This window comes from Bos indicus x Bos taurus, chromosome 8 (genome assembly GCF_003369695.1).
Source record: "Bos indicus x Bos taurus breed Angus x Brahman F1 hybrid chromosome 8, Bos_hybrid_MaternalHap_v2.0, whole genome shotgun sequence".
Classification (NCBI taxonomy): domain Eukaryota; kingdom Metazoa; phylum Chordata; class Mammalia; order Artiodactyla; family Bovidae; genus Bos; species Bos indicus x Bos taurus.
In genome coordinates, this window is record NC_040083.1 from 20,260,946 (window position 1) to 20,277,078 (window position 16,133).

Below are 16,133 nucleotides of genomic sequence, written 5' to 3' on the forward strand. Positions count from 1 at the left end.
CCTTGATTACATGTGTTAGAGTCACTAGGATTTAAGAAACCTGGTTTGAAAATTGAAAAAATTTTTTCAATTGAAAAAAAAAAATTAGGGGAAAGGGACTGAGACACCACTTTCTGTTTTTGTTTTTGAAGTGCTGTGGATGATTCCAGTGTACCAAGATTGAGAAAGGACTTTGATTAGAAACTGGTAAAATGTAAGTGAGGTGCCAGTAGATAGGAGAGATGGACTCAGTGCTTGATAATTTGGTTTATTTTGTTATAAAATAGCAATGTGGAAAACCACACAGTGTTCACTTTGCCTTTCCTTCCCCTGTTATTTTGGTAGCATCTTGTCTGGTTGAATTTTAAATGAATGTGTATAAACTCCTTAACATGTAGTAGATATGTTATTTTTCCTTTATTTTTTCACTGGAGTGGTCTATCTCCATCGATAGTGAAAAGTTCTCATCACTGACTCGGCAGTCTCATTGGGTAGGAATTATCCACGTTCTAGAAATAAGGAGGTTAATGACTCAGAGAGGTTAAGCTATTTCTTCAAAGTCACACAGCTGGTAAACAGCGGAGCCAGGATTAGAACTTATGTGTGTTTATCTCCTAGCCCATATTCTTTCCATCATAAAGTGCATCCTTGAGCAGCCTTTTTAATGTTCAGCCAGTTTGAATCCTGGTCAGTGGTAACAGGACTGCAGCACATTTCATGAGAGGCCACTGTGCATGCAGTAGGCACATGATAAATGTCAAATTAGAAAAAAGCTGAATGCTTAAAACTTTAGTGATTCACATGCAACTTTAAAAAATCAGATCTTTGAGTAAAACACAATTTCTGTGAGTAGTGTGAGGAAAAAAGTTAATGAACTTAGTTTTAGGTCTCCCCTCACCCCCTTTTATAAAAATAGGAAAACATGTTTGATCAAAGAGTATAAGTTAGCAGTGATTATCCCCTCAAAATGATAGTGGTCCTCAAAATATAATCACAAGTTTTCATGGTTATTAGGTATTATATTTACTCTTCTCTCTCCCTCTCTCTCTTTGTATATGTGTGAGGAACCAAGTTAGGAAAACCAGAGTGGCCTTTCTAAATACCTGTATTCATCAATACTTAGACTTAAGGGTGCCACTTAAAAAAAAATATTCTCTCACTTTGCTATGAAATTGATCCAAAAACGGTAGATTATAGAAAGCATTTGGACCTTTACTGGTAATCTTCCAGGAAACCCTCAGTTGGTTTGGTTTGACTTTTAGTAGACTAAACCTTTTAATGTCTTTTTTTGTCACCACCTTTTTAGTATTTTTCGTCTTGTCAAACTGAGAAACTTTCCTTGAGTTGAAAAATGGAGACCTTTAGAGTTGACTTGACTTGTCTGTGCATTCCGTTGATTCCAGTCTCTTATTATCTCCCGTTCCCTGAGAGTCGGGACACATCGGTGAGCCAAGGGTGAGAGGTCTCAGATGATGGATACAAGCAACAACAGACTCATTAGAAGCAACTCTTATTCCGAAATTTTTCTGTTATTTTTATGTTTTTTCTTTGTTTTCCACATATTCTTACGGGCTTGTATGTCTTCAACCATAAATCTTTGTATTCATATTTCCCTTTATTCCTTAGCTAAGTTTTCAGACCCCTTTAGTAAATTGGATTTAGTTTATTTGAATAAGCTCTTCTCTAAAATTAATCTACTTATGCACACACACACATAGATTACACGTGTACACACACATACTCATGATTCTCCACTATTTTGGACTCTGAAATAATTGTACTTGGTAAAGGCTGTAAATTTATCAGGGTAATGTGTACAGAACAGTGACAGATTCTTGGTTGATGCTTTTCACTTTCCAGTTTTATGTGTAAGGAAACTGAAGCTGAGCAAGTCGTGCCCGTGAAGCCCACACAGCAGCTCCCTGGAGACTTGCACCCACAGTCGCCTTGCTGCTGGGCGCTGGGGCTTAGGCAGGGCATGTGCGATGGAACACTGGGGATGTGTGTTTTTTAAACAGCACAGCTTGCTGTGTGCTAACTGATGTTTAAACTTGAAGCTGTAATAGACAGGAGATAAAAAAGGCCACATGTGTATTTCTAGAATTAATGTAGACTTCTTTTTACTCCTGAGAACATACGCTGGCGTTAATGACAAGACTTTATGCCAGAACGAACGTGGATGTCTGTCATCAGCGGTGGAGAACTAATGTATGCCTTTCTCCCCTTCCCTTTCATTAGGGCAGAGCTTGGGATATGGCTTTGTGAACTACATTGACCCTAAGGATGCAGAGAAAGCTATCAACACCCTGAATGGATTGAGACTTCAAACCAAAACAATAAAAGTATGTTTACATTTTTTTTTTTATATCTACTCACAGAACAGAAGTTGAAAACAATTAAGGTCTCTTTGTAGTTCTTTTATTCATTTTGTGCCCATATAGACACTTCTCTGGGAGGCATAGCAGAATTTTTTGGTTTGTTGCCTGATGGGGGAAACTTTATTCATGAGGACTACATGTATGTACCTGTGCTTAGTCCCTTAGTCGTGTCTGACTCTTTGTGACCCCATGAACCGTAGCCCACCAGACTCCTCTGTCCATGGGATTCTCCAGGCAGGAATACTGGAGTGGGTTGTCGTTTCCTTCTCCAACTACATGTATTGCATTGGGCAAAAAGTTCGTTCAAGTTTTTCCATTACAATTTACAGAAAACCCCCAATGAACTTTTTGGCCAACCCAGTAATTACTTGTGTATTAATTAACAAAGGGACAGAGCAGGAACTTTCTTAGATAAGTATCTTAGATAAGTATCTTACTGAATTAAACTTCCATCCTTTATAGAGAATTACTTGCCTGCTGCTGCTGCTAAGTCGCTTCAGTCGTGTCCGACTCTGTGCAACCCCATAGATGGCAGCCTACCAGGCTCCCCGTCCCTGGGATTCTCCAGGCAGGAACACTGGAGTGGGTTGCCATTTCCTTCTCAAATGCATGAAAAACCGTATCTGTTTCTCCTAGCACAGGGATCGGAGAAGGCAATGGCACCCCACTCCAGTACTCTTGCCTGGAAAATCCCATGGACTGAGGAGCCTGGTAGGCTGCAGTCCACAGGGTCGCTAAGAGTTGGACACGACTGAGCGACTTCACTTTCACTTTTCACTTTCATGCATTGGAGAAGGAAATGGCAACCCACTCCAGTGTTCTTGCCTGGAGAATCCCAGGGACGGGAGAGCCTGGTGGGCTGCCGTGTATGGGGTCGCACAGAGTCAGACACGACTGAAGCGACTTAGCAGCAGCAGCAGTAGCACAGGGATTGACGGTTTTGTTCTGTAAAGGGCCAGGCAATAAATATGTTAGCTTTGCAGGCCATTATCAAATGTAAAAATCATTTTTAGTTCTCAGGTCATAGAAAAGCAGGTCCTTGAGCTATTGTTGGACTCTAGTCTAGCAGATTCAGCTTACTTTGAGGAGACTGACTAGGAGAGTGTATATGCCACACGGGTTATTTTTTTTCTGTTATAGTTTTCTTTTCATGACAAATGGTAAATAACTTTATGGATGTTTTCCCTGCCTTTTTGAGTTTTTGAAATTCTGATGTAAATTCTCTCTGCATAAGAAGTTAATTCAGTTTGCTATGTAGATTTCTTTCCCTTTAGAAGATAAAAGGGATGTTGCCTCTAGCAAACGCTTAGTACACGTGCCATCAATTTTCCCTCTTCTGCCCAATGCAGCCATTCCTGATCAATCATGGCAGCCTTTCTCACTGAGTCTGGATGTGGCTTCCGAATATTTGTCAAAATAGTGTTCCAGACAACCTCTATCAATTGACTAAAGTTGGAACCTATTTTCCACCCTTGATTTAAGAAGTCAGCTCAGACCATAGCCTGGAGTGGTGAGGGGAAGTTAGTCAAGGCTGACTGCGGTATCCATCTTGCTTAGAGGATTGTCTAGGAGATTTCTGCTCATTTTTTCAGGTATCTGGAAATGCAGTGTCATCTTTGTGTTTAAAAGTTGCTTCTCTCAGAGTTGTCAGTGAAGGTAATTCATTAGCCTGGGGTAGTTTTGACATCTCATTCTTTATATTTGTTGGCTCGGAGGGAAGATGCCTCCCACCTCTGTCTCATCTAAAGGAAACTGTATGCAGTGACCCCCAAATATACGTGATGTAAGATGTCTGAGATTCTACATGCTTCTTGGTCAAGAAAACGTCCTAAGTCCGAAATGTCTAATTACTAGATTTCTAGTATATTCTAAGATCACAAAGGACTTGTTTGTTTTGACCTTAGTTTTTCAATCTGGAGTTTCTTTTCTAATTGTCTATTCTTTGCCTACTCTCTGTGTTACAGAGTTGAACCTTTGAATAGTATTTCTAAGTGTAATGATCAACACCTTTAAAAAGAAGACATCCAGTGTCCAGTTACCTTTTCCTATTCTTTTGTGAACACTCTATCCTACTGCAGATTTTTGTGAGGCTCCCCCAGTGTCAGTTGACTTCAGGATTGCTGCTCATGAAACGTGGTTAAGAAAATGGAATATTGATGGTTGGATTGACACACCCTTTCTCCATTCCAGATATAAGCACCCTTGTTTCTAGTGGGTCGGTTCTTTTGCTCTACATCAGTTCTTTTTGCAGTAAGGTCCATACGAAGGTAGAAATGCAGGAGAAATGGGTCTCCATAGAAGAAATGTCCATGGCCTGTGGAGAGACCACTGGTGACAGTTGCTTCCTCTTTGTCTGTCACCGGGCCTTCTCTTCCGGGCCCAGCTGCTCAGGCAGAATACGTGCAAGAAAGGACAGTCATGCCTTGTGGCTTTTATACCGTGACATCTGCCCCTTCTGTTCAGATTTTCTGGGGTGGGGGTAGGCTTGGTAGGTAAGCAGCAGGCTACTTCTTTCCCACCCCTCTTGTGCGGTTCCGACAGAAATATCCAGTAACAGCTGGTAGCCTCAGTTTGGCCCCGATTTGTCTGAGGCAAAGCAGACCATTTCCCAAAACTGTGTAGCACCATTTTTGTCTCTCTGTTCTTCCTGATTTTTTTCAATTAGATGTGTTGTGTGTTCTCATGCAACATCTGAGGCAGGTTTTTCCTAGTGTTCACTGCTTTCGTAGTTTTTTGAAGCTGTATTTAAGCCTTTCTGTTTTCTATTCTGTGAATCAGTTTCTTTTCGCTTTCTGCGGTCCATCCTGGTGGAGGCTCTGAAGCTAATCTTACAAAAACACCACTTTCCTCATAGTGCTTCTCCCTCAAAATTCTCTTCTGTCCCCCTACTGTTTTACCATATCATTTGGCTTAACTTTGGAGTGACCCAGCGTTATCACTGATGACTGTTCTCCACAGTAGTCAGACTGGCTCTTCCATGGCAAGCTCATCTTACTCACAGCCTCTGCATATATGCTTTTATGGCTCCCCTGGCGTATTCTTTCTCACTCAGTGTAATAGCAGCCATCCTGTCTTTTGGAGTCCATCTGAAGTTCTTCTTGCTGCTGCCTTTCTGGGTTTTTCTACCTCAGGTTGGGTCTCTCCCTTCTTTTGAAGTAGTGCATGAGGGATCACAGAAGTTTGGGGATTGAAGGGAACCTGTAATATAGTTCAGACTTAAGCATTAACCTTTACCCGCAGTAAAAAAGTTGAGACCTATGTGGTAGTCACAGAGTTTAGCTTAGACCAGGCAGTTGAAGTCAGAGCTGTGACTCAAATCTTTGTCTTTTGATATCTACACTGTTACCATGACACCATATTTTCCTTTAGAAAGATGCAACAGAGTAATTAATATATGTGTCATTTATAAGTATACAAGTATTGGTGCATCCTTGAGCTCAGGTTTCTCTCATGTCTTCCGAGCCACCTATGCATTTGGTAGAATTCCTATTTATTGGAATATTGAAACAGTGAATCAAGTGCTGTGAAAGGTTTATTTAGCAGTTTTTCCTGGGGCTTCCTAATAGCATTAGCCCAGTGGGGTTTTGTGTAATAGATGGATGGCATGTTGACAAATAGTCACTATTTCTGCAATGAGTGAAGCAAGAGTCCCTCAGTCACTGAGAAATCTAAAGCAGTTGTTCCCAAACTTGGTTGCAAAATCACAAAGAGGATGAGTTAGAAATACAGATTCTGGGACCCACTTCAGATCTACTCAGTCAGTGTCCAGAGGTAAGATGCAGGAATCTGTTTTTTTGTTTTGCAGGTAATTTTTGACAGTGAGTCTAAGACCTAACACTTAGGAACCGCCAACATGTATATGGGTTCTCTAAATACTTGGTATTTTTGCATGCAGAGTTCCATTTGTTTTCATCTTTTACCTTGATAATCTTGTGGATAATGCTCTTAACTGGAATATAAATCATGATTTTACTTTAATGCCAATTCAGCATTTGGACTAAAAAGAAGTTCATACTGTCTTCACTTTTTAAAAGGTGTGGCTTAGAAATTAGAAAAACTTAATAAGTTCACCTTATGTTAGAGATTTGTTATGTACAGTGGCATTTATAGGTTAAACGTTCAAGATGGCGGTTCTTTTAAGGTTCAGGTTTTTTTCCTGGTTGAGTTAATGTCCCAGCAGCTTACATGGCTGGTGGTAAGAGGCAATCATGATGAGTAAAGCCTGCCTGTGTTATCCCTAATAATGAGCTGGTAAGTAAAGTGTGGATATTACAAGATGTTTTTAGCTTTTGCTACTAGGGAGGGTAGTAAAAAGGGAGTAAATGCACAATTTTTTCCACTCCTAAGGGAAAATGAATTTTTTTGCCTAGGTTAATGATATCAGACCTAGATTCATGCTGAGTAAAACACTCATTTCTGAAAATACTTAGACTTCCCCCCCAACATCAAGTGCTGTGAATAAAGAGAATATCACATATACAGTAAAATTTATATTTTGACTCGAAGCTTCCCCCATTTCTACAGTGGGCCTGGCAAGTTTTATTCCACAAAGTGGCTTTGCTTTATTTGAAAGTAGTAGTTGCTGTTGGGCTTCCCAGGTGACTCAGTGGTAAAGAATCTGCCTGCCAGTGCAGGAGTCACAGGTTCTGTCCTTGGGTTGGGGAGACCCTTGGAGGAGGACATGGCAGCCTACTCTAGTGTTCTTGCCTGGGAAGTCCCATAGACAGAGGAGCCTGGTCGGCTACAGTCCGTAGGGTCACAAAAGTGTCGGACACAACTTAGTGACTAAACAACAATGGAAGGAGCTGTTATCTCAAGGAATAGAGAACTTTTCATCTTTCTTGATAGGTTCCCTTGTGACTCAGCTGTTAAAGAATCTGCCTGCAATGTGGGAGACCTGGGTTTGATTCCTGGGTTGGGAAGATCCCCTGGAGAAAGGGAATGGCTACCCACTCTGGTATTCTGGCCTGGAGAATTCCATGGACTCCATAATCCGTGGGGTTGCAAAGAGTTGGACATGACTGAATGCCTTTCACTCTCACCCCTAGGAATCCATGTCTCCTCTCTCAGAGCAGAAAAAACCTGTCTGGAAATGCTACTAGCATAGAAAAACTGCCTAAATTTGACTTTGATTGAATCGATTTTTCTTAATCATCAGACATAAGTCAGATTAAACCTTACCTTTGCTTAAAAATTATTAATTGACATACATTAATGTGTAATTTCTCATTAAAATAATTAAACTGCCATTTCTGTCTATATGAAAAAACTTAACAATAGGAATATTAATTGAAAATAGTAATGTCTATTCTGTGAAGTGTTCAGTTTAATAGAGAGCAATTAAGTAAAGCTTAATACACCTTTTTTTTCTGAGCTACTGTATTGCTTTTAATTTTTGTTAAATTTATACCTTTTCTACCTGTAGCTTATCCTTTTCTCAATTAGTAAATGTCATGTTTGTCGACTGTTTTTCTGTTTTGTGTGAACTGTATCCTTAATATAGGAGGAATCTATACATTTCTAAAGTTTTACTCTCCCTGATACTGTTTAAGTGATTTAACTGGCTGTATAAGCTTGGATGCACTCGATTTTTTAACCATTTTAATTCTATTTATATCTGTAAAATCTTTAAAAATAATGAATCAACTTATCACTGAGTCTATTTATTACCTGAGTCTCTTAACTTTCCATAGTGTTCCAAATTCTTTTCTAAGAAAAGGCATAACTGTTTTTAGTGAACTCATGGCTATCACATAGGATGGTTTGGCTGAGAATGCATTTAGAGGGAAGTGCAGCACCCTCTCCTGAGGCGGTAACAGTTAACTCTTTACACTGTTGAACGTTTAGCAGCCACAGTAACATGTGTACTGGAAAACTTGTCCGTCTCAACCCTCGGTTCATGATTATCTGGGATGGGGGTTGGTTTTTGTCTGTCATTTTAAGTTGTCGTTTTATAAAACTTAATTCCGAACCTGAGGAAATACCTGGTGGCTGCTGCATAAATCGTCTCCCCACTCATTAGTGGAGGGGAGGGCATGGAGACAGGAGTGGGAGTGAAGTTGGACTCTAGGCTTGCCTCTTGTTGGCTGCTCTGTTTAAAGTTTCTGCAGCACTCACTATTCTAGGGTATGGCTTTTATAACAGCAGGAAAGCTGAGAGCTGATACTTCTGCTGGGAAGTTTGAAAGCGGGTGTTAGGGAAATCACATATAATTAGAGGAGAAAGCAGGGTGAGGAGTGGTGTGGAAATGAGCCTGAGAGCAGGCAGGGATCTGAAAAGGTGTGTGTGCCAGGCTGAGTGAGGAGCCTTGGTTTTATACTGTAGGTAAAGGAGGACCAGAGTTTTCAGCAGAACAGTGACAGGATTGGATTTGGGTGTTTCTTAGGAGGGGAAAATCTGCCTTGGATTTAAACTCTGCATCCCTCTGAGCATCTCAAGCCACCTCCAGCTCTTGTGGCTTATTTACATAGTTGATATTTCTCATGAAGGTACAAAGTGTAAATGCTTATGGAAGAAGTGTGGGCTTCACAAATTTATAAGGCCTCTTCTGTAAAGTACCCATCAGTTCAACAAGAGTATAGATCATCATTGACTTTTTATCTTGACCAGACTGGGGAATTTTGAAAGTAATATTTTGAAGGACAGACCTCACAGTAACTGACAACTTTTGAGATGTTATCCTAAATTTATTATTTATCTGATCACATCTCTGTGGAGAGACAAATGGAAACTTTGAGTAAATGATTTCTATACCTTTTTTAAGAAAATGAGATTGGGTGTATGTTTTTCTAATTTCATTTTTAACCCATGATCTGGAACTTTCTAGAGCCAAATTCTAAGTGTATTATTACTACATGTGATTATCAGAAACTCTTCAATGCATTTGAATAAACCTCACATCTATATTGAATCCAGTTTACATAGTCCTTATATGAGATGAGGAATAATAGATTTTTTTTTTGAGTAATATGGTTTTTGTGGAATGCTTTACTTTCAACTTTGATTTTTTTTTTTTTTAAACATAAAAATCTCCGGAGGTGGTTATTATCTAGGGGGTCTGGCAGGGTCCAGAACCTGGTCCTGACTTCAGGCCTGTTGTGTTATTTCTGCTCCTTAGAAGCTTTGCCCATAGTGGGAATTAGACATTGGAAAGTTCCCAGGGGGCAATACCTTGGCATTCTCTGAACAGCTTTTCTGTAGAAGGTACTTCTTCATGGTTGCTGGGGCAAAGGCTACGACTGGGCAGAGGGAAAGTTGAAGACGAATGTTCCTGGGGTCAGTGTCCTAGCCCACTTCCTGTCCATCCCTGCTTGTGAATCACGAAGGGTGGCAGTGGGAGTCTTAGCAGCTGACCTAACCCATCTTCCTTGGGAGGGATTTTGTAGATCATTGTATTACGCAAGCGTGGCCCTTCATTTCCTGCCTATTTCATACATGTACACCAGCAAAGGTATTTCTAATGCAAGGCACTGTTAGCACTTCTCTGCTTAACTTTTCTAGTGCTCTTTAAGGGTAGGGTAGAGCTTGTTATTGTTCATGTATAACCCAGGAGAAGTAGTATATGCTCAGTTTGGTGGCTTCAGCCTGTTGTTCCAGACTGACTAGAGAAGTTAAGTAGATGTGCTGCCTTCTAACAGAGCCTCAGTTCCTTGCTGTATCTGCTTTTGTGTAGTATTTTCATAGGATTTTTATTCTTCTGTTTGTCTGGATTCATGCCCAAACAGCAATAGTTTCTTGTAGCCCTTTGGCCAATGAAATGAAGTGCAGGTTAAGGGGCTTGTTCAGAAGTAATATCAGATCAGATCAGATCAGTCGCTCAGTCGTGTCCGACTCTTTGCGACCCCATGAATCGCAGCATGCCAGGCCTCCCTGTCCATCACCAACTCCCGGAGTTCACTGAGACTCACGTCCATCGAGTCAGTGATGCTAATAATAATACTGCTAGGACCAGGAATGGGCCATGGTGGCTGATGCTGGCGCCTTTTATGGTTTTCTTTCCATTTCACGTTACTGATGTTCAGATATCTATACCACTATAAACAAATCGAATAGTCTCTTGAAGACCTTGATTTGGGGCTCTTAGTATCCTGAGATTTTCTGAACCAGTTTTGTTAGGTGCAGGGGAGTGGAACAGTGCCTGGTGATGGAAGAACTCTGTTGTCTTTCAGGCTGAGCACTGGAGATAGCCAGACCTCCAGTTTGAGAAGAAAACTGCTCTCTGGAGATCCTGTTTAGCAGATAGGTGAATTAACATTTCAATGGTAATTGGACAGTAAAAAGAATTATTATAGTAACTTTCTCAACCTCTGTTTTGTAGGAGACCATTCATACTTCCAGAATGTTTTTCTGGCAGGATCCTTTGAGCCCTAGACGCTAGTTTAAAAATCACAGCAAAGCGCATTTCTCTCTCTGTAAATTTGTGTGGACTCTTTAGAAAAGCATGTGTGGTCCATTTTCTTCTACTCCCACCTCTGCCAGGTTTTCCTTTAGCATCAGTTCTCAGCCACAAGTACTGCGTCAGAATTCCTGGAGGAATTTTTGCTTCAGAAAGTTTCTTGGCATGCTATTTATGAACAAGCAAGAGAGGCGGCTGTGTTTTGAAAACAATACAGGAAATCTGTTCCTTACTGTGCCCCGCCCCCCTTCTTTGAGAAGAGCTCCTTTGAATGCTGCATTAGGACATCGGGCCCTGAGTCCCAGATTTGTGTTCTGCTCTTGTCTGTTGGTCTAGTTTCCTCAGCTATAAAATGGTAGAGATGGTACCAGGTTACTTAGCTCCTGTGAAACATTTGGCCTGAGATCTAGAGGTAGAAAATACTTGTGTTGGCCTGTTATTTTCAGAAACAGAAGATCAAGAATATTTCATTGTTTTTTAGTTTGCATTTTCTATATTAAAGTGATATTTTTAGAAGTCTAGTTGGGAGGAATTAAGCTAGTTTTATTCTGAAGAAAGTAGTCACAGTGTTTAATTCTTTAGTTTAATTTTGTTGGATATTTTAAAAATGGCTCTAGTTACTTGAGTTATGGAGAAGTGGATTGTGAACAAAAATAAATCATGCTAATAGGCTTTCTTTTGGGTCATTAGTACCAGGTTACCTCCTCCCAGGGGAGAGGGAACTTTAATCCTTCCTGCACAGGTTCTGGGCTTGCTAATGAGTCTTGAAATGACCCTCAGGTGAGCCGCAGGAAGGAAAAGCAGAGCATCTGCCTGGCCCTGGAAACTGATCATTCAGAAAATGCTTTAGTTTCCCCAGAGTGATTCTTTAGAAGTCTGGCCATTTCTGCTTGCTTCCCCCAAACAACCCTGTTCACATTCCTAGAAAGATTCTGGAGTCATATGGAATCAAGCACGGCAGCCTTTTCCAGAGACGGGCCATCTTGGTGGGCTCCCCAACTCAACTGAGCCATATATATTTGGTCTACTTCTTGGAAATAACCTTTGGGTGGGTTTTTTGGATTTTGTTTTACTTTTGCATTTTTGTATTTGTTGGTGATTTATAGTCACATGTGCTTTCAGGATACCTGGGAATTTGTCTTATTCAGAAATTAATGCTGGTAGATGGCAAAGAGGAGGGCTTGACATAATTTTTATGAGCTCCTCAGGAAATCCAAAAATACACACTAGACTTTGAGGATTACCTGTTTAAAATCCCTTGACATAAGGGAATGCTAAAACTTTTAATGTTCATCAGAATCACTGTGGTGTGGTGGTTAATAAAATGCAGATTTCTGGACCCTAGTCAGGACTTACTGAATATGATTATCTACAGAGTGAGGCCAGGAAAGTTGTAAACCGCCACTGCAGGTGATTCTTAACAGGTGGTGGTCTAACCTGAGGGCCATTGTTTAGTGGTTTACACTTGAACAGCTTTCTGCTGCTTGTTTTAAAACATGTAAGTAAGATTTTCATTTTGGGGTCTTGTGATTAACAGGTGTAATTTTAATGAATATAATGCCCTATCTACCCTCCCCCTTTCTCTCTCTCACACACATGTGCTCATGCACTCATTTTCAGAGCATTTGAATGTCATTAAATACTTGTAGCATTACAAGTACTTAAACATCATGTAGTACTTGATTCTGAGAGTAGGGAATTTGCAGCATGGCTCTTCTGGGGCCCGTTCGTTTAAAATGGCTATTTCATAGTGTAGAGATTGGGAGTTGAATTTTGTGATCCCAGATGGTTGTGAATCCTTAGATTAAGGAAGTTGCTTTTGTAGTACAATAAAAGTTGGTCTCGTTTTTATAAGTGCCTAGCCACACTCCTGACCCACCCTCCCTGATACCTGGATATTTGAACTTTCCAAGCAGGGTCCAAATAAATGGAAATTTGTGCTCTTATAAAGGACTCTTCCACATAGTGTGTTAAAAATATTTAAAGAAAAAAATTTACAGTATGCTGTTTTAATTTATAAACGTTTTGACCTATAAACTGTATTTTGTCTCAAAGCTGTGGGAAAGCAGTATGTACATACTGGGGTTAGTATGTGTCTGTTCTGCTCAAATTTGCAAAAAGGGTTAATAAGTACTTGTCACAAACTTGCAGGATTTTCCTTCGTGTTCTTCTTCATTAACCAGTGTTCTTGGGGGAATTGTGAAATATGCATTGTCTGCAAACTACTCTGAAGCACAAAGTCAAATGAACTGTGAAGGTGAGGGCTAAAAACACCCCTCTCACCTTTGTACTTTGTTCTTTGAGTATTAAAGAACATTGATCTGCCAAGTGGCAAAGGGGATACTATTTGGCGGTTTAATTACAGCCAGTGAATGTTATTGATGCTATCAATCAGTGAGACCCAGGGAAAGGGCATGGTGCCAGACCATTCTGTGCTCCCAACAGTGTAATTAAATACCGAAGGACTAGATTCTCAAGGTAAAGGGAGGTGCTTCCGCACATCTGAAGGAGGAGTACACTTTGTCTTGCAACAGAGGTAAAGGTGGCTAGCCCCTCCTTACGGCCACCTTTACGTTTCTGGAGGAGTTCTGTGAATGGCAGTGGTATGGTCTCTTCTTTGTGTACAGTTAAGGTTGTTGGTGTTTTCCTTAAAAATCCTCTCTCTTTTCAGATCTTCACGACTGTCATTTAAAAGGCTCTAGTAATACAATAATTACTTTCTGTTAAAAGCTGTTTTGGGGGAAATATATAGCCCAGGTGTCTAATAGATATTTGGCAAATGAGAGATGATCTTTGAATGAGACTATTAGTCCTGCAAATCAGTTCATTTAAAAAAAGCTTTCCCCATGGTTATTCTCTAATGTCTAATCATGTTGAGAGAAAAATATCTTGGTTGGTTTGAACTTATAAAGCATTCAGTAATATTTCAGGGTTTATTCCTTTTAAATCATCTATTGAGCACAGTTTTCATAGTTGTATAACTTAGGTTTACAACATCTATGTAGGTGAAACTTTATTTGGCTGCAGGGAAGGCTTATAATAACGTTTCTCTTATCCTTTTATCATATATTTCATACACACACACACACACACACATATACATACGTGTGTCTGACACACAAATCTCTGCTAGGCCTATTTGAGAGAGAAGAAATGCCATAGCTAATCCAAAATGTTTTCTGTTACTGCCTCTTTTTTTTTTTTTCCAACTGATGTATAGCTTGTAATGACGGAGGGTTACCAAAGACAATCTGCCCTTGAAAGAGATTGGATTTCTGATTTTTTTCCCAAAGGATATATGCATACATGTACACGCTAGATCCATGACAAATGAGTCAAATCAGGCCCCAGAACAACAAGTCTCAGCTATTGTAATGTACTTGTAATACAGGTTTGGGTTGTAGGTTGTTTATATTTCTCACAGGTGTTTGAAGGGGGATGGTTGAACTATCTTCTCCTTTGTTTAGAACAGGAAGATTGTTAGAATTTTTTTTTCAGAAGGTTGAGGAATAATTTTTTTAATATACATTAAAGGTTTACTAAAACTGCCTCATTGCATTATATAGAGCCATAACAAGACCAGTGGTCAGCCTCCCAAGTTGGGAAGGTCATATGCTTTAAAAGTCTGTTTTCATCATACATGTGCTTTTTCCCGTCTTCTCCCTTGCCACCAAGGGCAAAGGTATTATCATAATGTTAAAATAATTGCAAATTATTTTAAGACCGTATAATCATGGTTTTACAGTCTTGGATAGGGGATGTCTGTGAGTAATTAAATAATTCTGGGGGCATTTTGAGTGGCTAGTATGTCCAAGTCAGCTTTGCTAAATGTTGAAGCAGTGCTAAAATGTGCCACGATACAGTCTTGTCCTTGACATCCGTGTGTAGTAGGGCAGACAGCACTTACTTCATGTGACCATCGTGTGGATGTGCGGTAAGTGAATGCAGAATGCAGTGGCAAAGGATGTGTCACTGGGTGCTAAGAGGCCTCTGAAATGGTTTCAGAGGTGATAGGGTTTTACAAAATAGGATTATCAGGCAGAGAAAGAAGAATGGTATTACACATGAAGGGATGTCTGATCCAGAGACACAGAGGCCATTGTGTGACATGGACCTTTCTGGAGGAAACTACATGTGAGAATGATAAAGTGTGCTTATTCTATCAGAATGATTCTACAAAAATGATTGGTAAAAAAAATTTAATCCAACCTAGCCCTGTATTTTACATTTCTCCTTTTTTTTTTTTTAGTGAAGACTTAATTTATAAGAGGAACTATGGGAATGGACTTGGACAGATTAATTCATTCATTTGTAGACACGTTATCTTCCTTGTTTTGAAAAGATCCCCTGTGGCCTATGAGGCAAATGGTACTGAGAAGACATTTCTCTTTGGAGTATTTAGTATCCACACAGAGATAGGATCATTATATTTCCTTTACAGTATGTATACATAGGCCAAAGAAGACTTAGATATCTGAGCTATAATTGTAGTGAAGTAGTTTTTTCTTCTAGTTATAGAACAAAAGAAAACTTATTGTAGATGGTTTTCTTTTTTTTTTATTGCCACACTAATTTTTAACTGTTCTCTTCACCCAGCTTATTATCTCAATATTATATATGTGTGTGACATCATGTGTATTTCTGTAGCCCATTATTCCTTTTTATAAAAGCTTGACTGTGACATTTAAGGCTGTAGAATTACTGTTCCAGTGTTGTCATTGTCCTATAGAAATTTTTATCCTTTCACATCTGGCTTCTTCACGTCCTCCAGGATTCCAGTCTGATTCTTATTTCCTACCTTGGGGTCATCCCTGCTATACTACTATATACCATTGTCATTACTTCCTAAGTTTTATTTGGCTAATAAAGCATTTATTTTTCCTTGCATTTTATCTTTCTCTCCTATTTGGTGGTCTGCTCTCTGAGAGCAGGCAGTCTTTGTCTTCAGAGCACCTCATGGAATACTTACGCTTTCGTTTATAATTTCTGAATGAGGAAGTTTCTATCCATTGACTCACAAGAAAGAGTGGAGACCCGCTCAGTATACTCAAAGATGGGAAAATTCGTAATATAAGTGAAATTAAAAGTGAACCTATCTCTTCCTGTTAGGTGTTCTGATTCAATGAGGATGTGGTAAAATGATTAAGGGACTTACCAACTCTTTTTCCTTTTCTACAATAAATGAAGATTTAACTGCTCTTTTTCATGTGAGATTTTCTACATAATGTCCATGACTCTGTGTCTTTGTCTATCATCTGTGTGTCTCTTGTAGATTCTGTTTTCCTCTCTCACATCTTAGATGGAGTATGTGAAAGCCCTAGAATATTTAACCTCCTGAAATTGACGTGCTGAGAACCTTTTTCTTTTCCCTCACTTTACCA

At 39.7% G+C, this 16,133-nt stretch overlaps 1 protein-coding gene across 13 annotated transcripts in view; it reads left to right on the forward strand.

The window, feature by feature from the left end:
• ELAVL2 (ELAV like RNA binding protein 2) overlaps positions 1 to 16,133 on the forward strand; it is a 141,548-nt gene that overhangs the window by 96,062 nt on the left and 29,353 nt on the right. For all 13 annotated transcript variants that reach the window (XM_027549102.1, XM_027549108.1, XM_027549109.1 and 10 more), the window contains one exon: positions 2,218 to 2,321. In XM_027549102.1, the coding sequence (XP_027404903.1) occupies positions 2,218 to 2,321 (104 nt within the window). The remainder of the gene's footprint in view (positions 1 to 2,217; positions 2,322 to 16,133) is intronic.